The sequence below is a fragment of the Trichoderma breve genome, chromosome 6 (assembly GCF_028502605.1).
Source record: "Trichoderma breve strain T069 chromosome 6, whole genome shotgun sequence".
NCBI lineage: Eukaryota > Fungi > Ascomycota > Sordariomycetes > Hypocreales > Hypocreaceae > Trichoderma > Trichoderma breve.
The window spans coordinates 295,139-315,944 of record NC_079237.1 but is presented as its reverse complement, the minus strand read 5'-3'; the positions used below and the strand labels follow the sequence as shown (position 1 = coordinate 315,944).

The 20,806-nt window shown below is 48.1% G+C and overlaps 8 protein-coding genes across 8 annotated transcripts; 5 read left to right on the top strand and 3 right to left on the bottom strand.

Annotated features, from left to right (window-relative positions):
- Positions 1-744: 744 nt before the first annotated feature.
- On the bottom strand, positions 745-2,094 carry T069G_09006 (uncharacterized protein; the record flags this gene model as incomplete). The annotated part of the gene is made up of 1 exon (XM_056176216.1): positions 745-2,094. One exon carries the CDS (start codon positions 2,092-2,094, stop codon positions 745-747), a length of 1,350 nt encoding a protein of 449 aa, XP_056024694.1.
- A 683-nt stretch (positions 2,095-2,777) lies between these two features.
- T069G_09005 (polysaccharide pyruvyl transferase domain-containing protein) lies at positions 2,778-4,218 on the top strand (the record flags this gene model as incomplete). The annotated part of the gene is made up of 3 exons (XM_056176215.1): positions 2,778-3,178; positions 3,246-3,638; positions 3,726-4,218. The coding sequence occupies 3 exons, from the start codon at positions 2,778-2,780 to the stop codon at positions 4,216-4,218; spliced, it is 1,287 nt and encodes a 428-aa protein (XP_056024693.1).
- A 1,876-nt stretch (positions 4,219-6,094) lies between these two features.
- On the bottom strand, positions 6,095-7,691 carry T069G_09004 (glycosyl hydrolase family 88 domain-containing protein; the record flags this gene model as incomplete). The annotated part of the gene is made up of 4 exons (XM_056176214.1): positions 6,095-6,602; positions 6,655-6,859; positions 6,913-7,387; positions 7,461-7,691. The coding sequence occupies 4 exons, from the start codon at positions 7,689-7,691 to the stop codon at positions 6,095-6,097; spliced, it is 1,419 nt and encodes a 472-aa protein (XP_056024692.1).
- A 556-nt stretch (positions 7,692-8,247) lies between these two features.
- On the top strand, positions 8,248-10,134 carry T069G_09003 (uncharacterized protein; the record flags this gene model as incomplete). The annotated part of the gene is made up of 1 exon (XM_056176213.1): positions 8,248-10,134. One exon carries the CDS (start codon positions 8,248-8,250, stop codon positions 10,132-10,134), a length of 1,887 nt encoding a protein of 628 aa, XP_056024691.1.
- A 1,203-nt stretch (positions 10,135-11,337) lies between these two features.
- T069G_09002 (sugar transporter domain-containing protein) lies at positions 11,338-13,020 on the top strand (the record flags this gene model as incomplete). Its single annotated transcript, XM_056176212.1, has 3 exons — positions 11,338-11,560; positions 11,620-11,845; positions 11,901-13,020. 3 exons carry the CDS (start codon positions 11,338-11,340, stop codon positions 13,018-13,020), a joined length of 1,569 nt encoding a protein of 522 aa, XP_056024690.1.
- Positions 13,021-13,568: 548 nt separating this feature from the next.
- T069G_09001 (fungal specific transcription factor domain-containing protein) lies at positions 13,569-16,416 on the top strand (the record flags this gene model as incomplete). The annotated part of the gene is made up of 7 exons (XM_056176211.1): positions 13,569-13,710; positions 13,776-13,853; positions 13,906-14,501; positions 14,552-14,757; positions 14,812-14,832; positions 14,882-15,256; positions 15,312-16,416. The coding sequence occupies 7 exons, from the start codon at positions 13,569-13,571 to the stop codon at positions 16,414-16,416; spliced, it is 2,523 nt and encodes an 840-aa protein (XP_056024689.1).
- A 691-nt stretch (positions 16,417-17,107) lies between these two features.
- Positions 17,108-18,328, top strand: T069G_09000 (alginate lyase domain-containing protein; the record flags this gene model as incomplete). Its single annotated transcript, XM_056176210.1, has 1 exon — positions 17,108-18,328. The coding sequence occupies one exon, from the start codon at positions 17,108-17,110 to the stop codon at positions 18,326-18,328; it is 1,221 nt and encodes a 406-aa protein (XP_056024688.1).
- A 337-nt stretch (positions 18,329-18,665) lies between these two features.
- T069G_08999 (alpha galactosidase A domain-containing protein) lies at positions 18,666-20,198 on the bottom strand (the record flags this gene model as incomplete). The annotated part of the gene is made up of 2 exons (XM_056176209.1): positions 18,666-19,599; positions 19,648-20,198. 2 exons carry the CDS (start codon positions 20,196-20,198, stop codon positions 18,666-18,668), a joined length of 1,485 nt encoding a protein of 494 aa, XP_056024687.1.
- Between the last annotated feature and the right edge of the window lie 608 nt (positions 20,199-20,806).

The following is a 20,806-nucleotide window of genomic DNA, read 5'->3' as shown; positions in this document are numbered from 1 at the left end:
TTGACATTCAGAACGGAGAACTTTGCGAATGTCCGTTTCGGCGATCATCCACTTACGCGGCCGCCCCTTTCCCCTACATACAGGCACGGAGCTACTACTAGCAGCAAAGTTCAAGCAAACAAGGCACATCCAAGGATGATAGAAATTTGCGGCTGATGATACTGCTACTCGGTCCAATAAGCACAGCTCTCCCATTGACTCGTACCACCAGTAGGCGCGCAACGGCGCTCAGGTGCAATCCCTGATTACGTCGCCTCCATCACGCTAAAGACTTGGCAGACTCCGCTAATAATAATATGAGGGAGCTAGAGAACATCAGCCAGCCACTCATAGCCGCGTATATTGAAGAGCCGTTGAGATGGTATAGTTGCCAAGACTTGACAACTCTTAAGGCGAATGCCGCCTATTCCGATACCACCCCAAGTGACCTCTTTGTACCAGGTACTCAGGGCTCATTGTTGGCTTTATCCTTGTAATAATGACGAGGGTCTGCAGCAAATACAGAGGGAATAAAAACCAAAGAGAGACTATTCCTGCTCCCATAGTTTTGCGGAGCTAGAAGAAGTGGCTTCATATGAAATAAGTATCGAAGAGAAAAGAAAAGAAAAAAAAACCAGAGAGGCCATCTCTCGTAAGTCTAATGCCAAAAAATGCTACGTAATCCGTACATGATAAGAAAAACCCACCCCAAAGACCGAAATTATCGAAAATGTAATGCTGTAGAAATCGCTTGTAGGGCCGTCATCATGCCGAGCCAACATCCGCCGGGACAATCCCACTCTTTCGGAAATCCTCATCCATCCACTTCCTCACGTTCAACCGGTTCTGTTTCATTATTTTCTTGGCAGCCTCCTTGACGGCCTCTTTCTTCTCCAAGAAGGCTTTCCTATCGCCAACCACCCTTTCGACTGTTTCCATCTCCCTTTCGTCTGGCTCTGAAAGCCAGGCTGCCTCACGCGGCAAATATGAATAGGAGGCGAGAAGCTTTTCGCTCGCCACCAAAGGAACTCCCGCAATAAGTGAGGCGGGGACTGTAGAGGAGGCCTTGCGGTCGAGGTAGGTGTCAGATGCAAATGCAGGAATAACTGCGTATGATTGTGACAGTAGTCTGTAAAAGTCGGGATATGAAAGATCCTCGTCAAATGCAACATTGCTCTGGATGTTTTCAGGCACCTTGACGTGTGGACCATGTCCGATCAAGTGTAGTTTGACCGTCTCATCAACGTGCTCGCTGTTTGTAGCAGCACTTTCGTTAATCTTCTTCACGACGTTGTCCAGGCTGCCAAAGATTCGGTTGTAGTCTCGGCGCTCGGGAGCATAATCGCCTTGCATAGCAAGTGAAATCTCCCGCAAAGTTTCGTTGTGTGTCTGGTTGACTGGGAAAATTGGGGGAAATGTTCGTGCCGTGACACTTGCCTGCAAGTTTTGCCACTGGGGTACTGATTTTTGCAGAAGATAATCAACCGTGTGCTGGCTGAGGCCGATGAAATCAACTCGCTCCCGGTCGACCCATTCTCTAACAACATCGACATGTTTGCCTTTGTTCCAGTAGTCGGCGTGGTGTACCAGGCAGAACAAATGCGTTGTCTCGTTGAACAAAAGGTGTCGGAGAGGAGCTACTACGGACTCTGGCTTCTCAAGGTCCAGTTCGCAAGTCGTTGAGACAACAAAGTGGGGAGGAGGAAGATTCGCGACGTCCCTCTTGAAGTAGTTGGAGCTGTTGACCGACATAATGGGCGTTTCCAGCTCCAGGTCGTTGACGATAACATCAGACTGGTAGCGCTGTTTGGCAAAGTAGAGTCTCAGCTCTGCGTTCGGGTGTCCACCAAATGCGTATACCAACGCTGCCGTCACTTCATCGTGGACACCGGCAGACTCGACAATAGCGATACGTATCGGCTCATGCTTCTCACATGGGAAACGGTCATTCCACCATAATAGGTCGTCATCCGTGGTGAAAAGGTTCTGCCAGTCTTTACCAAGTAGCATAGACCTGGTACTCTCACGGCTGCTGAGGAAAAGTAATGCAATAGCAAGAAGAATAAAGAATAGGTAGAATGAGCGTAATCGCCTATAGTAGGCGGTGAAAACCATCTTGATCATGTTTAGTTAGAAATAATACAGTCATAAAGATAACAGAAACAAAAACATCATGCCCTTCCACTGTGGCACGTAAAAAGAAGAGGGCCAGAGGCGGAAAAAGGTTACGGAAAGGTCAAGATTGACACGAAGGAATTGCCCCGGACCATAGTTTAAAATCCGGGAGTCTCTTCTATTGATTCAAGAACCCCAGCATGCCCCGGCCGCCACTTTCCTCATGTGTACATAGCGGAGGCTGATCAATATTTACCGCTGTCCAGGCAGCTCACACTCCTTTCCTTTAATGAGCCCAACTCTGGAGACGTTGTCATACCAGCTTGGTCACTAGTATCAAGAACCCTGAAGCAGGCTAGCCGGCCGCCTGGTGGGGATGATAAACTGGCAGATCCTGGTAGCTGACACTACCGTCCTGCTTTGAACCAGAATTAGGGGCAGCCTCGAGCATGTAGACATGGGTCAAGAATAGAATGAAACAAAGTACCAGCTACTTGTTCAGCTTTGCCAGGCGTATTGCCGCTAGCCTCGCTATTTGCGACGCTTTTAACACGTCCCACTGTGGTTTTATCTCAGGCGAATTTTGTCTTATGACAACCTTCATACCCGTGACACCTGTACAACCGAACGCAGGTGTCACTGTCAGCATTGAAAGAGCATAGCTACGGTGCACGCTTCTCACCATGCTTCTTGCGAATCGGTTTGGCCGGGCCACGATTATCGCTGGGGGCACCCTTCTGATATCGTTGCTCTTGGTGATACTGGCTCAGAGTGCCGACCTGAGATCACATCTCCCTAGCTCCACGTCAATATGGCCGGCTAAGGAGTGCTCTGCGGCGTCTTTGGGCGAGAGCAGGAGGAACATTTCTTATGACCTAACGACACCACCTTCGGTCGGATGTGAGGACATTGTCAACGATCTCCAACAACGACTCATCCAAGCATATACAAAGAGTCTGAAGGGTGTTCGATATGCAAACATCTGGGGTTATCTGGAAACAGAGAACAAGGGCGATGCCGCCATTTGGTCCGCCCAGCAGATTCTCATGAGCATGCTCGGTATTGAGATGATGGAGGCATGCCGGTAAGACTCGACGCCAGAATCAATCGTGAATCATTCGTCATCCTAATCTATTCTCTCCACGATACAGGTTCGTTGACAGAGACTGCGACATTGGGAAATTTCGCAAAGTCCTCGAAGAGCACCGCCCTCATTCGGCCATTATCATGGCAGGTGGCGGCAACTTCAACGACTACTACTGGGAGGACCAGCCTTCGCGTATGAAGATGATTGAGACCTTTACCAACGTTTCTATTCGAGCATTCCCTCAGAGCGTTTACATGACCAACCCGGAGCGCATCAAGGCGACCGAAGAGGCTTTTGGGAAGCACAAAGATCTGCAGCTTGCCGCACGCGACCAGCCCAGCTACGACTGGCTCGACAAGACGTTTGGCAAGACGGAGGGAATCGACAGCCATCTCGTGCCAGACATTGCATTCATGTGGGGGAACCGATCCGACTTCCGAGTCAATGGAAAGAAGACGTGAGTATCTTATCCCCGTTGCGCCGCGGGCTTAGTACATACATTACTTTTGACGTATTCTGACCATCGCCTTCTTCAACCTTACAGACACGATATTCTCATCCTCGCTCGAAAGGATGCGGAAATTTCCGATGGCGATTCGTCCAATATTGAATTTGGAGAAGGCGAAATGGACCTCGGCGGAAGCATCGGCAAGGTCACCTACCAGAAAGTCGACTGGAAATTCACCCACACGCCGGACATCGACCCGCCAAAGGCCCGTGATGAAGCCAACGGCACACCGGCACCCAAGCGAGAGAATGGCAAAAACCAGCGTGCCTGGGCCAAGGCCATTGCCGGATTCGAACTCCTGGGATCTGCTCGCTTCGTCATCACCGACCGTCTTCACGGCCACATTCTGTCCACACTTATCGGAGTTCCCCATGTTCTCATGGACAGCAAGCTGGGCAAGAACCTCAACTTCCACAACACCTGGACACGCGACTGCGAATGCACAAGGATTGCCTTTTCCATCCAAGAGGCATTAGACGTCGCACGCTTGTATTTTGAGAAGGAGAAGATTGAGCAGCCGCAGCATTAGCCCGTCTTTTTTTACGTTAATCAGAGTCATGCATGGGTAAACATAGAGCAGGGCACTAAAATCTTGTACGGCCACAAGTGGCTGGTTTTTGCTTGTTTCTCTTTTCATCTTGTTCTTGTACCATAATGTCGGAGAGACTTTGATTGGGGAATTAATGAATAATTGGCGTACGTGCTTCACTACAATATATTCTTTCAGCATCTGTTATCCATACTCTGTGTCTGAGACAATACCGCCACTGCTACATACCGCTACATAGTTCACAGCCCTTGAGCGCAATCGGTCGCGTGAACCTCTTCTGTTTCACCAGTACTACCTAAATCAACAAAATCTCCGGTAGCGAGGGGAGTGGGCTGTGGCGTCTTCACGCTAGGATATTTGAGCGGGTTGCACCAGCGCAGTTGACATCGTTAGCCCTGTTCTTCAGAGATCCAAGACACATTAGCCGGGCTAGGGTAGGGTAATGATCCAGTGGGCCAAATTGTGTTCCCAATATCGGAAGCGTGGCTGCTAATAATCTCTGAGCAAGATGGAATGTCGTACCTGTACCTGTCTCGTATTACTCGTCCAGCCTTATGCACTGGCCACTTAAAACTTAGATGCGACTTATTATCCGATTACGAAGGGACACAAACTTGTGAGTACACCAAAATACTATGGAGTAGATAACTATACAAGTAGTTCAAGTTGCTGGGTCATTTTGGGGGTGACTACTGCAATATGCCTCAAAGAGCAGGAGACTACAAAGATTAGCAAGAGGACTTATTTCCCCCTTTTTTCTCTTGGCATCACAGACGCCAAGGGCAAGTCGTCCCCCGCTTCAAATGAGTCTTCAAGTACTCCATACAACCCCATAACACCCAGCTATCAGCGGGGGGAAATTGGGAAACTCCACGCCTCGCTACAGACTACACTAGGCACAAATGCGACTAGTATTAGCTTCCACTCGGACCAGGGCAACAGGGCAAGTTGTCGAAGTCAGAGATTGTTGAAGAAAGAGGTTGAAGAATTGTTTTGACCCTCATATACCAACTTAGGTACCACTGGTATGGGCTAACTTTCCGTGTTGGATCTGAAACTTGAGATTGGCCAAGCATGGTCCCATGCCAGTGTAATAGTAGTAACAGCGAATTAAACAAGTCCATGAACGGGGTTAGTACATAACCACAAGAGTGCCTTTCTGACAGAGCTAACCAGCCGCCTGAGGCTATTTCTTGTTGGTTCACCATCAGGGCTTTCCCATTGTGAACAAATTTCCACTGTCTACGCACGCTATCTTGCAACTCACACAGGGCGTCATGCAGTTCCAAGACGAAATTGTCGTCCACTCCCGCCACCTGTCTCCGTGCCTTAATTGTGCCAATGTCGTATGTGGCATACATTTCGAACTTGATCTTCTTGGGTGCGAGTAGCTGTATAGTATGCGAGGCGCAGGGAGTTCCGGTATAAACTTTGCAAGAGCATACACTCCTTCCATCAGCCATTAAACCAATTTACACGCGCCCGTCTCGATTCAATTGGAGTTTAAGTTCCCAGTCGAAGAAAGTAGCGATAGTAGAAAAAGGTAGCGATAGTAGGACAAAGTAGCAACAACAGAGATGGTTAGAGAACGGGGTGTCTATTAATGTACCAGGCGATAACAACTTGAAAAGGTTGGCAATATTTGCTTAATCTTGAAAAGGCGTGAGTTTCCAACAATATCTCTATGTCCACCAAAGAACATTGAAGGCAGATTAAACAGCATCATCTATCCCCCTCAAAGCCATCTCTAGTACTCACGATCGCAGATACATTAAATTCCATCCACATTCTTCCCCAATACAACTAGATGAAGACTCTATTATTGCTCCAGAGATAGAAATGAGGCTTGTTCCGTTTACACCATACCCATTCTTAATAGCTTGTTGCCAAACTCCAGAAAGTAATAGTCAGCGTATACCAAACCGTGGTCACTGTATCTCACAAGCGCGTATTCGTTATTGTTCGCTGTGGCATGCTTCAAGATGCAATCAAAAGTAACTCCCTCCGCTCTAATGTTAGATTCCGCATCGGCGACCAGTCGCGCTGGTTCAGTTGCTTGACACATGTCTATCGTCTCCCTTGCGATGCGTAACGCGTCGTCTAGGTATTTTGATCTGTCTCCCAGGATCTGATGTAAGAGCAAAAGACCGTTGGCAGCAATCATGCCCGCAGAAGAGTCGCGCAATGGCTCATCACCAACAGGCGCATCAAAGTCCCATAAAGGCACATAAGGATACTTGTGCTTTGCGCCCCGCAGGCGCTCGAGAAAATGTTCAGACAGGCGAATGGCGGTTTCTAGGAAAACTTGGTCCTTGGTCCAGATGTAAGTCTGTGTAAAGCCTAGAATTGTCCATGCTTGACCTCTATTGAGGGATCCGTTAGCATAGTCCCAGTAGTTATATATATGAGTCCTACCTTGACCAGGTTGAATCGTCACTGTAGCCCTGGTGAGTGTGCTTTGTTTTCAGAGATCCATCACGAGGATCGATATTGACTACATGCCATGTTGAGTCGTCCTCTCGGATCAAATTCTTTCGAACAAAATGGGCATGGTTTGTCGCAATGTCAATAAGACGCTGGTCCGACGTTTGATGTCCTGCGTAGAATAAAAGATCCATGTCTTCTTCCAGTTAGACCTGTAATGAATTTCCCATCTTATTACGCTTGACTTACTGCACATGCTGTCCACAATCACAAGGAAATTAGTCTCCTTGTCAGTGATGTTGTACCTCTTGCTGATAGATTTGTCCCAACTTCTGACAGCTTTCATTCTCTCATCGTAGCGAGATGCCAAGTTCCTAGCGGCCGTTACCACAGAAGCAAGACTCTCATAGTTTCCCGTCAACTCCCAATCCTGCCGCAAAGCAGGTTGGGTGATGAAGCCAAGGTCGTGGGTATTAGTTCTCTTGGCCATCTGGTGGAGAGGAGCGGACCAAGCCCGACACAGCTTGAGCAACTCAGCATGAAAAGCAGAGCGGTCTACTCCCGGTAATGGCTGATACATGGGATACCTGACACATCTCTCTAGGATGCAGTACAGATTTCCCGGGAAGAAGCCGCACGTCCAGAAATTGACTTCTTTAGTGTTGTACAGCCCTGGTGTCTCGCCGTCTTCAGGCGCCCATTCAGGGTATTCAGCAGGCGCTTTCTACTCACGATGTTAGAACTTCTTTTCCCAATTCCATATTGAGAGCACTAGAGAAATTATGCGAATAGCTTACACCGTCTTCCAAGCGCTCCGATGCGACTTTCCACAATTTTGCACCGATGGCTTCGGAATACAGTCCAGCAAGTCGAGTTGCTAAATGATTAGGAGATAATATCTTGCTAATGTGCGATTTCGAATCATCCATCGACAATACAGAGGGTGATGTGGGTAGGCTGTCTTGACTATCGTGACGAGACAGCCCTTCTCGCGGGCTTCCTCGTGAAGAGTCTGTTGATGAAGCCATTTTTGCCACCTATAATGCCGATTCTCAACTATTCCAAAGTACAAATTATGAGAAAGTCAGGAGCAGGTCTATCTAATCCAGGAGAAGTTTAAGTTCGGAATATCCAGTCCCTCTTTGACATGTATGTATTCGAGAACAATTTGTGGTGGACACCTAGACCCATCTCTTCTCGGTCAAAACACCGTGGATAAGCTGCAAAGGCCATGGTCATTGCGTTAATCGCCCATGTTGCTTGTTTGATGTATCTTCGCGCTCGATTACTCCGGCTTTCCGCTCCGGATTTGTTCTCCGACACTTGGCCCGACGCGCCGATGGTGGTGTCATCCAGCTAGCATGGTCTACTTAGTCCCGGGGTAAATGGGCATCGGCCTCATGCTAGCGGCATACTACAAGGTCCTTGATGATATCGTTCTCTGAATATCGCCATGAGTAAAAATGGCAGGTGTCTCTCTCTAGGCGGCTTATGAACTACTTCGCGAGACACCCTCGAACGAACCTCCAGTCCAATTTTGGCAGCAATTACGTGTGACAACTCTCGAACCAATCAACACACATCATGGCAGCTCTTGTAAACGGAGATTCCAGATTCAATCCCCTTCATGGGAACCCATTTAAAACGAGAGATGATGTTGCGAAGGCAGTTATTTCACTATTTGAACCTTTGTTGCCTGCTTTCTCTGAAGGAAATGCTCGTGTTCAAATCGATGCGTCCACGTCTACATGGGACCGCGCAGCATGCGACTTGGAGGGTTACGCCAGACCGTTATTCGGAATTGCGCCGTTGGTTGCTGGCGGAGGAAAGTTTGATCATTGGGACAGGTACAGAGAGGGACTCAAGAATGGCACAGATCCGCAGCATCCAGAGTATTGGGGACCTGTACCATCAATGGATCAAAGACATGTGGAGGCAGCTGCACTCGCATATGCCATCTTGCTCGCTCCCGATCAGTATTGGAAGCCACTCGATGATACAGTGAAGAGCAATGTTAGTAAATGGTTACTGTCGAGCCGCAATGGAGAGCATGGATCAAATAACCATAAATATTTCCGAATAATGGTCGATCTTGCCCTGGAGAGTGTCGGTGTCGAAGTTGATACTGCTGGAACAAATGAGTACTTGGACGACATGGAGAGTCTCTACATATCAGATGGATGGTATCGCGACGGAGAAGACGAAGGCGATACACGTCGTATTGATTATTATAATCCCTTTGCAATGCACTACTACGGATTATTTTATGCCGTCCATCGGCCGTCAGACAAGGCCCGTGGCGACCGGTTCAAGGAGAGGGCGCGAGAATTTGCTCCTGTCTTCATGCATTGGTTTGCAGATTCAGGCTCAAACATTCCCTACGGCCGGAGCTTGTCATATAGACAATGTGTTGCCGCTTACTGGGGATACCTGGCAGTGGCTGGTGTCGAGGCATTGCCTTGGGGTGTCATCAAGGGCATATATCTACGCAATCTTCGATGGTGGGCAGCCCAGCCCATCTCTCGACGCGATGGTATCTTGACGCTTGGTTATGCGTACCCAAACCCATTCATGGCGGAGCGATATCTATCGACTGGTTCACCATACTGGGCCATGAAAGCTTTTAGTCCATTGAGCCTGCCGGCAGATCACCCATTCTGGACGGCGGAGGAGCTTCCCATGCCTCAACGTCCCTCAGTAGCTGCATTTCCAGTACCAGGTCTTACTTTCATGCATACGCCGGGTCATACGATTATGCTTAACTCTGGGCCGGATTCAAATAAGGCGATGCGCTTTGTACCAGAGAAATATCTTAAGTTCGCCTATTCAACTCGGTACGGCTTCTCCGTGGAGAGCGATAGTCGAGCATTTGACGTCGGTGCCTTCGATAGCATGATTGCACTGAGCGACGATGGCATACACTATAGAGTTCGAGAACATTGTGAAACTGCTAGGATGGCGGGAAGCAAGATCTACTCATCGTGGCGTCCGTGGTCCGACGTTGTGGTCGAAACTTGGCTCATTCCATACCCCGACTGGCATATCCGCATTCATCGCATTCAATCGCCACGGAGACTTACCACTATCGAAGGTGGATTTGCAGCACCAAGAACTGATTTCAACGCGGATAAGACTCAAGAAGATGACGGCGCCGCTTATGCGATATCTACGACTGGCGACTTCAGTGGTATACTGGATGCCTCACCGTTACCAAAGCGAGTTGCGAGAGTCACCAAGCCTCACGGAAATACCAGCCTTATGTTCCCACGCACACTTGTTCCCCAGCTCAAGGGAACAGTTGAGGCAAATGAGACTCGGGTTTTTGCTTGCGCGGTTCTTGCTGGTCCATCGGCCAAAGACCGGTGGTCACAGCCACCCGCAGTTCCAGCACTCGATGAAGTTGAAAAAATATTCAAAAGCGATGGAATCGATATAGAGATTGTCAAGCATTATTCTCGCTCAGGAAACTAGCGTAGTGCTCGGAATATGGCACAGTTTTACGGCGCGCCAATCCATCAACATGTTGGGTGCATTTCGAATAATGCATATCTATAGTGCCTCACAAGCAGCCGGGTCTTCATCCTATACTCATGTGGGAAAATAGTTTATCAGTGTAATGCAAATCATAGCTACTTAGAAGTATATACATTATATTTGCGCTTATTACATTGTTTGTAGAATTTCAACCTCTCTTTGGGACCGCGTACTACCCTGTAAACTAGAACATAGGTATCAAGAGCGGTGTTGCCACCGTTTATAGACATCGCCAATAAAATATATCCAAATAATTATCCTACATATTACTCTTTGTGCTCTAACCTTACTATCGGTTCGTAACTGACATTATAATTGTGAGCACTACAACTCTATATGATAGCTAGTTAACAATTATTCCCAACGTCGACCCCAGTTGGACTATTATGTGCCTCGCTGATAGTGGTTGCCTTTGATTCGCTTTGCGTGCTAGACATTGGCACCCCCGATCTTGAATCTACCGCCGCTAATTCACAATTTAATGAACCGGGACTATGAAGAACGTTACCTCTCAGTTCTCTAGACGCTCGAGGGTTTCCCCGTCTCACAACTTGTGGCTACGCTAGCCCCCTCCCTCCCCCGTAAATCGGGTCTCAGCTTCGGGTCTTCGGCATCGGATCCCTACCTTCGGACAGCCCCCCGGTGCATCGGCATCGCACTACTCCGCACGCCGGAGTGTTGGCACTACTGATCAGTCCACGAGAGATCTTAGCTGTTCTGTTCACAAGACTTCATTAGTCTTCTAGACAGTTACAGACAATGGCTTCAATCACATGCCCCACTCCAACCCTTTTCCTTGATCAAACTTTTACCCCATGGGGAAGACAGACACCATCCCCAAAGTTCATCCCGCATTCCCCAGGACACACTTGCTTCCTTGCCGAGTGGCGGCAAGCGGGAGGAAGGCTTACCGGTCAGCGTTATAAGGGAAGCTAGCCATTGAATTGGTTCGGCCCGTCTGAGAGCCTTGCTTGCGTCCCATGTTGCGTTGCTGGGTGTTTGTCTGCCAGCCATTAATAGGTCACGACCTCCTTTGTGAAACCAGCAATGTTTTAACCCACATCTGCTATCTTCATTGATCTGCAGCTCTCATCTACTGAATAAACTCAAGCAAGTCTTCGGCATTCGCCAGCTTGTGCAATGTTTCACGTCAACAAGGCTTCGGTCCGCGGTGTTGAGGGTCACACCCTCCGCGAGACCGACAAGCGCGACCGCTTTTGGTGGCATTATCCTGGTCTTCGCAGCCTCAACTTTCTTTTACTTGGCTGTATTGTTTGTGATATGACCAATGGATATGATGGCTCTATGCTGAATGGTCTTCAATCGCTCCCGTCATGGCAAGAGGCCTTGGATCATCCGACAGGTATGAGTGGCATCTCCGATCACGCTCATATAAACGTTCAATCCTAATCAAAATTTCAGGTACTCGTCTCGGTACGATTTCTAACGGCACGAGATATGGACAACTTGCCGCTCTCCTCATCGCTGCCCCCTTGATTCAATGGCTTGGACCTCGACGTCCTATTACAATTGGCTCTCTTCTTCTGCTCATCGGAGTTGCACTTCAGGCCAGTGCCCAAAATTACGCCATGTTCGTGTTCGCTAGGTGTCTGATTGGCTTCGGAAATACGATCCAGAATACAGCATGGTGAGTTGGTGGAAAACCATAATAGTAGTACAGCGTTGGCTAACTATCCATGCAGCCCAATCTTGGCGAGCGAGCTGGCTCATCCATTTCAGAGGACACAGATCATTGGTATTCAAAATACAACTGGCTCTCTAGGCCAGATCATGGCCGCATGGATCACTTATGGCACTTCATTCATCGTTGGATCTTGGTCATGGCGACTTCCTTCACTTCTTCAAGCATTATCGTCCTGCTTCCAATTGGTCATGTCCTTCTTCATTCCTGAGTCGCCCAGATGGCTTGTCTATCAGAATCGCAGCAAAGAGGCATACGAGATTCTGGCCAAGTATCATGCTGAAGGTGACGAGTCTTCACAACTGTTACAATATGAGATGGCGGAAATCGAAGCCGCGATCGAGGCAGAGAAGGTGCAAGCATTGTCTTCATGGATGGGATGGTTCCGAACTGCCGCTAATCGATACCGACTCTTCATCATTGTGACATCCGGTTTCATCATCCAATGGTGTGGCAATGCCTTACTCTCATACTACATTCATCTCGTCTTCAACTCTATCGGTATTACCAACAGCAAACAACAACTCCTTCTCAATGGCGGTATTACTATCAACGGTTGGGTTTGGGGCAATCTGTTCTCGCTCTTCATCGACAAAATAGGCCGCCGCCCGATGTGGCTGATTGGTATGAGTGGGATGTTTGTCGCATTCTTATTGCTCACCGTATTCACGGGAGTCAACACAAGCATCAATTACGAAAACCATGCTCTTGGCCGTGCCACCATTTTTACCATTTTCCTCTTTGGCGTCTTTTACAAAATGCCTGGCTGTATGCTCAACTCGTACGTTGCTGAGGTGGCGCCCTTTGATCTGCGTGCGAAGGCTTTTGTCATTTCTAGCTTTGGCGATGCAGCGGCAAACATCTTCTCGGGGTACACTAATCCAATTGGGCTCGGGAAGATAGGTTGGAAGTACTATATTGTTTGGTGTTGTGTTCTTGTCAGCAACTTTTGCATCATTTACTTCTTTTACCCTGAGACCAAGAACCTCTCGCTAGAGGAAGTTGCGCAACTCTTCGACGGCCCCAACTCTGTCGAGGCAAAGCTTCATGAAGGCGCCGAGGAAGTTGACGAGAAAAGAGGCGAGATCAACGAGGCTACGACTGCGGTTCATGTTGGATGAGTTGTGTTGATGTAATGTTGTTGTATGACAATCTGAATTTTGGACCTACTCTCTTAACAAAGTATACTATTTAGTACATAGTTTTACGCGTAATATATGGAATTTACTACCTCTAACACGCACAAGTATGTATCGAATGTTGTAATTGAAGTCAGTTATCAGCAAGCTCAGTGGTGGAAATTCCTCCAACGACAGACCCGCCCAGCAGCTGAGATTTGCCGCTTTTTCCTAAAGTGTGAGTGCTAGTGGTAATAGTGCTGTAAAGACTAACAATCGATCCATGGTTAGTGGTATTGGAGAAGCCCCCGCAAACAGCTGACCAACCTAGACAGCTGGTTAACTGGGGTGAGCAGACCCTGCGTCACCCTGTTTCTTGGTGCAGCCAGGAACACGCGACGTGCGTACAGCGCAGCGATATCAGCATCGTCTCATGCCTTGTATGGACATATCTGCGCTTAAGCGTAATTAGGAATGCGATCCATCAAGACCATCTCCGTCGTCTTGTAGTTGAGAGCAGAGACTGTAAGATGGACCAGGTTTCGCGCAATATGAGAAGCCCAGCACGGTCGGCGGGTGGAGAAGACGAAGGTTCACCACACCCTGATGAGTTGCCTGCGTGCCTCTCATGCAGGAGAAGAAAGTCTCGATGCTCCCGTGAGAGACCGAGTTGCGCACAGTGTCTCAAGATAGGTAATCCAGCCCTAGCATCCTTGACATTATCTTTATGGATAGGTGGTAACAAAATGTGCTCCTAGGCGCTGAATGTCAGTATGTTGTAAAGCAAAAGCCTGGTATCAAGGCTGGGGCTGTCGATAGTCTCAGTCGACGACTCGGTAGGTTAACGTTTATCCGCCTGAAGTTTCTACAATTTACTAACTAGAGCAGAAACATTGGAGCAGATTCTTCTGGACACTTCTGGCAACACAAAGGCGAGACTAGTTGCTTTGTTGAATGGGGATCTTGAGAGACCTATGAGAAACGAACTCTCACCCACGACATCTCCTTCGATGGAAAGGCAGCAGGGACCGTATGGTGCATCTCGATATGCAGATCAAGATTCACTGGCCGAAACGGCCCCTCAATCAGACCATCACCGCAGGAAACGACAACGCATTGGCGATGAACAGGACCGATACTGCGATACAAATGATGATGCTTGGATTACGCCATTGCCACAATATCCATTGTTAGAAGCGGTAGTGGAAGCTCATTTCCAGACAGTGCATCACTGGATACCGATCCTCCACGAAACAAGATTTCGAGCCAAATTTAAAGACCCCGCCCAGAGGCAAAGGCTTACCGTGCTCCTTCACGCTTTACTTTCCGCTGGAATTAAATATGTCGACTGTACGGCCTTTGGAATGAGTATTCAGGACGTCACAAGGCAGATTCGCATCTCTCGAAGCACGGTGATGGAAAATGCGATGGAGTCACTTTCCATTGAGAACACCCAAGCGTTGGTGATAATTGCTTTTGACTATGTAGGCGACATCTATTCCTTGGTTCTGAGGGAGTACTAACAGTTTTATAGATGGGAAGCGGTCACGTTCAAAGAGCATGGCCTATAATTGCATCTTTAACGAGGGTTGTTGACTACCTACAGCTAACGGTAGAGCCAGACGAAGACTCACCGAAGCAGCCTCTATTAAGATCTTTGACCGTCTTGGAAAAACCACTGGACTGGACAGATTCCGAAGCACGCCGAAGACTTTTCTGGAGTGTTTTTCTTCTAGACAGGTAAATCAGCTGTCCTACATATGTGGTAATCAAGCAACTGATCAAATATTATAGAATATGCTCTGTCACTACTGGGTAAGGGCTTGCGACCACGGATGTGGTAACTATAGACTGATTTATGTAGATGGCATACGAGTCTCACATCTGACGACGTTCATCGGCGCCTCCCTTGCGGTGGAGCAATGTGGGCGAGAGCAGAGCCCGTTTCGACGCCATATTTTGGAATATGGGATAAATCGACAGCGAAAATCGGCAATTCAATATCGAGTGCACCTACAATCTATGTATCACCAAAGGTGGCGATTGACCACCCCAGCCCTGGGTCCAATGGGGATGTAGACGTCTCAAAACTTGGGGCCTTTGCGTATTGTATCGAAGCAACGGAAAATCTCAGCCAGGTCACCTCATTCTTCTTGCAGCAGAGTGTGAATTTTGGGAACCGGGATGAAGTCAAGAACTGGTTAACAAGGTTCAAGGAACTGGACCTTCGTCTAGTTCAGTATGGCCTCCCTCAATCCACTCTATTATTTCGCACTGACTTATTTCTTCATTAGTTGGAAGATGTTCTTGCCGAAGCAATGGCAAGACTCAAACGTCTCTCGAGATGTGCTAATATTAAAGCTTGATCCAAACCTAACATTGGCACATGTATCTCACAACACTTCAATGATACTACTCCATCAACATATTGCGTATCCACCTGCGCGCTGGAAAAACGTGGTCAAGCTACCTAGCTCATGCAGCGCTGAGACATGCCACCTTGCCGCAGTTGAAACATCGTCAATTGTGCAAAAATATCTGAGGTTTATGGGGGGCATTGTTAATGCCCAATTCGCATTTTGCGCTTTTGTCGCCGCTAGGATATTGCTCATCCACTGGCACTCCAGTGAAACCCATACCTTGGAGACCGAGTTTTTCAACCTCTTGCAGAGCTTAAAAGATATGTCTGACAAATGGCACGGATACTACACATATGGGAGCACCTTTGGCAGTGCTCCCGATCGACAACGACCCCTAGACTTGGCTGGAAGATACGCAGAGCAGCTCGAAAGTCTGCACTCCCGCTGTCTAAACGATGTGACATTCTCAACAATCGACCTCATAGAGACCCTGGGCGATGCGAGCCTGTATGGCTTCATCGAAGCAACAGTACAACCCAACTCAGTCATATCGCCCAGCGGCACTGATTACAGGAATCATAACGGCCAATCACACAGACGCTATTCATCAGGGTTTGAAGCATACCAAAGGGCTGGCGTCCCATCTCCCACAAGGGCGTCTGATATGCGTTCCAATTATCAGTCACACAGATCACCCGCTCGCACAAGACATTCGGCTACTTATGGCGTCCGGGAGGTTCCACAGCCTCAAGACGACATGAGCTCCCAATCAGGAGTAGGGCAATCACCATTGGCAGCGTCATCAGCCAATGCAAACTTGAGGAACATAAATGGTCCTTCTATCGCTTTGATGAACGATATGAATGCCGCCAATAGTTTCCCCCATAACCAGTCAATGATGGCGGAGGAGGACGAACTGACAACTATGTCGAATATGTTATTGGGAAATCAGTTCTTGGAAATGGATCGTGTCATTTCGCTGCAGGGCGCTGATTTCTTTGCATTCGATTCTACAAGAGGAGTAGGCCTCTCTGGCTAAGGCGAACACAGGATATAATGGAGTCTCGAATTTGGAATATAGTAGTTGCGCAAGAGTGTGTGTTCAAGGACATAACGTGAATGAGGAGATAACACAAGACAGGATACCAAACGTCATTGTTGCCTCCAATCGCACTATTTTATCCATCCTCCATATATGCCTTTTGCTCTATGAAGCTTCACCTCCGAGGGCATTTGGTGTGGCGGAGGACATACTCGTAACATATCTAAAAGGTACATTCAAGTCCTGCTTGATCACTCTATCAGATTTCGCCACTCTACGGGCTTGAATTAGGAAGTGTAATAATACTGAAACGAACAATTTCCATCTTCACTGTTTCGAAGCGGAAGTCGGATGATCGGCCAACGGCATATTGCAGACACGTCAGCGGAGAGGCATTACCCCGATGGCCGTTGTGCCGAAGGCCGATTAGCCACTGCGGACGGTTACAGAACGTAAAGAGCCAATTAGAACCAGTCCAACTGCGATCAATTTATCCCACTACCACCACAATGAGGAGATATTCAGTGGATTAACAACGTAATGAGAGGGAAGTGAACGAAGAAATGAAGGTAGTAAGAAATTAACAAGTCAATATATGTTGGTGGGGAAGCTTAAAATAACAGGAAGTAATTCCAACTCAAATTAATGTGACAGTCCATTACCCTCAACGCAAGCATTGGATCTCACCATGACGACCCCTCAAAGTACCGGTTCCCCGAGTCTCAAGACTATTGTTCTTGATGGCGAGCGGCTCATTGAGGCTAGAAACCGGTTGCAGGGCGGTAATGATGCCGCTCTACAGAGGTCTCTGGAAGCTTTGAAAGGCAAAGCGGACGGATGGCTTACACAAGGCCCATGGTCCGTGATGGAGAAGAAGAAAGCTCCCCCAAGCGGCGACATGCACGATTACACTAGCCAAGCACCTTATTGGTGGCCATCACCAACGCCAGATGGAAATCCATACGTGCAGAGAGATGGCGAAAGGAACCCCGAGGTTCTCAATTACAGCGATCGCGTGAATGTTGAAAAAGTCTTTGGTTCATCATCGGCTCTTGGCCTTGCATGGTTTTACACTGGCAATGAGGCCTATGCCAGACATGCTGCGAATATCATCAGGACATGGTTCATAAATCCACAAACCCGCATGAATCCGAATCTCAACCATGCACAGCTTATCCCGTTTCTCAACACAGGGCGTCATATTGGGATCATTGACTTTTCTCAATGGTACACTACACTCCTCGACATCGCCGTCATTCTAGATAGCGGTAGTCCGTCTGGCGGGTCAGCGCCTGGCTGGCAAGTCGAAGATATGGACGGGTTCCGTCAGTGGAATCGAGAATTCCTAAAATGGTTAACCGAGAGCGAGTTTGGCAAGGCTGAGCGAGCAGAAAAGAATAATCATGGAAGTTTTACCTGTATGCTCGTGTCTGCTATTTCTCTTTTCGTCGACAACAAGGAGCTTGTCAAGCAGGAAGCCGCAAACATCCAAGCGGATATTGATGAGACAATCAGGCCTGACGGAGCCCTGCCCGAAGAACTTCGGCGAACTCGAAGTTGGCATTACTCCAACTTTACTCTATTGGCGCTGACTCGACTCGCCATGGTGGCCAAGAAAGCTGGCGTGGATCTTTGGAACTATAAGGGGCCACAAGGACAAGGAATCACCAAGGCTATTGAGTATATAATACCTGCCGCAACTGGGGACGCGGCATGGTCATATGAGGAGTTTCATTTTGAACGATACGCTGCTGCAGATGTTATTCGCGCCGCCGCTGATGCCGGTCACGAACAGTCGCAGCAGGCGATTGGCAAGATTGAAACACCTGTGGTAGATTTGTGGCCTTTGAGACCTGCACCTGAGCAACTTGAGCCTGTGAAGGTAAGTCCGAAGCATCTCACAGCATAGCTCTATATCCAATTACATGTAACTACGAGGACAATAAAAAGTATCTATGCAATCACGATCATCGTAACCTCCATCTTCTCTTAAGTAATACTCAAGTAATCATGCACATCCTCATATGGTGGCCTCAACAGTGTGTTTGCCGGCGATGCCGTCTCAATATCACCTATATTCTTTGCATGCCACCTTTTGCGGAGTATATCGTATTTAATATGTTTCTGTAAGATGGCTTTATTTACATATTTATACCGAAATAATTTCCAACGCTATTAACATTTGTTGACCGCTTTGTTATGCTTCTTGTAGAATAGCTCGATTGTGTGAGAGTTATTGTTTCGACTTAGTTGGTGGCAGTGAGATAGTAGAGAACACTTTCACCAGGGCCCAGATTTGAGGCAATGACAGATGTTGCTACACCAAGATCACTATGATCCTCGCCCCCAGAACCGCCACCTCCGAGAACCCTGCGCACGCTCCAACCCGGAGCTCCGTTGGGTTGGCCGTTTGCTATTCCCAAGAGTGATAGTGAGATGTTCACCAATTGGACTCCTTGGAGATTTTTATTGAAACCTCCTTGCCCAAGGTCTGGACCGTAGTTGGCTAGAACGACGACGGCGTTCTTGTTGCCTGCGTTGGGCCCAGCAATCCAAGCTTGGAGCTGTTCAGATGCTTGAGATCCAGGATTGGAGGTTCCGAATGGATTCTTTGGCTGCATCGGAAACTGAGCTGTGAAATCAGCAACCGAGAGAAATTCGGGGTCATAAAGCAACTCCCGCCCAAGCGTGTCAAGCTGCGTTAAATCCGAACCAGTGATCAAGTTTGCGCCTGCGCCGACCCAATGAATCGCAACTGTGTACCTCTGGACGTTTGAGAGGCCAGTGAGTGATTGGGCGTTACCCGTGTACACGTTATCCATATCAGGTCGAATCATTATTGGGGTACCTTGGCGCGCAGGGTCTTCCTCTTGTTGATTAATGAAGCTTCGGTACTGCTCAATTGCGCGCTGGACCGTATTGAACCCCAAGAATTGGCTTGCCCCAGCGTTGTTGATGTCCTGGTCTAGGCGCAAGCCATCTGCATTACCACGCCAAAGGAAGAAGTCTGCTGCTGAATTCCGGTCCAGTTTCCACGAGAGATCTAATCTCATCGGGCGACTGGCTTGTTGGATTGCCTTATGATACGCCACAGCAGCTAGAGAGTTATTGGCGGGCAGATCTTCGTTGGCCTGGGGGCTTCCAGGAGTCATGAAATCAAGCTTGATGTAATCCACTCCCCTATTGCATCGTGTTAGCGGCATCTAAAGACTGACTTTGAGATCATACATTGCAGCCCAATTGTTAACCACAGAGTTATGCCATTGTTGAACGCCGTTCTTGCTGAAATCAAATGTCTGCCTTAGATTGTAACTTGGCTGGCTCGTGTCAAACAACGTCCCCAGCTTGATGTTGGTTCCTTGAACAGTAACGCCTGCGTCGGCCGACAATGCTCCTGGAAGTGCATATATACCGAGAAGCTTTCCTTGCGAGTGCAGCCGATTGGCCAATGCTGTCAAGTTTGGGAATACAGAAGTGTCTGGCACAAGACGACCAAACTGATCGCCTCCGTTTCCCGACCAGCCCGAGTCTATACTGCACAGGGTGTATCCTGCAGTGGCATTCAAAAGATCGCATTGAGTTTGCACATTGGCTTGATTGAGAGTGAACGTGTTGCCTCCTCGGGCTTGCATGCCAAAAGAGTTCCATCCGCGAGGAGGCGCATTGAACCCGTTAGCACTTGTTCCGTAGAAAGGAATGAAGAGTTGGCTCGCGGCTGTTGTTGCTGTCGCCAGTATCAGCGGAACTGTGAGGAGCGAAGGGCTGTGTTTGTCCCGCATTTTGTTGGTTCTTCTGCCTGCTGTGGAAATGTATAATGGTTATCTGTGCAAGTGCCCGCATCAATAACGAGGGGAAACGGCCTTAATATATCGCATCATCGGTCTTTTACAGACTAAAAGTGGCACATGGTGTCTCGGAACTCCGGTCAATAGCATAAGGGGTTATATTCGGTGCAAGACAAACAAGACAAATAATACTAGTGTAAGACGGCTGAAATGGCAGAGATCTGCCTTCGTATGATGCTTGGCTTAGTTAACAGCTTCCTTTTGGAGATTAGGGATGATGGTGCCTACTGTTTCAATTACATAGACTCGATCTGGCAGTTTAATGGTTGATTCGTGTATGTGGGCTTTTCTGTTACCTCCCTTTTCAAGTTGCCAAGCGTCAGCGTTCTACGATCAGTCGATACGGCATCGCGCTTCTCTTGCTCACTAGCTTCTTTACTCTGTGGTAATGATTTGATGAGCAACTCAAGGAGAATTGGTTAAGCCTATCAGGTGGAACATGGCCCTTAGGTTTGCAGATGTTGCTAGACTATAGATATTGTCAAGGTTGTAGACTAGATGTATTTTTTATAGTATTTACTACTACCTAGGTATGAGAAATA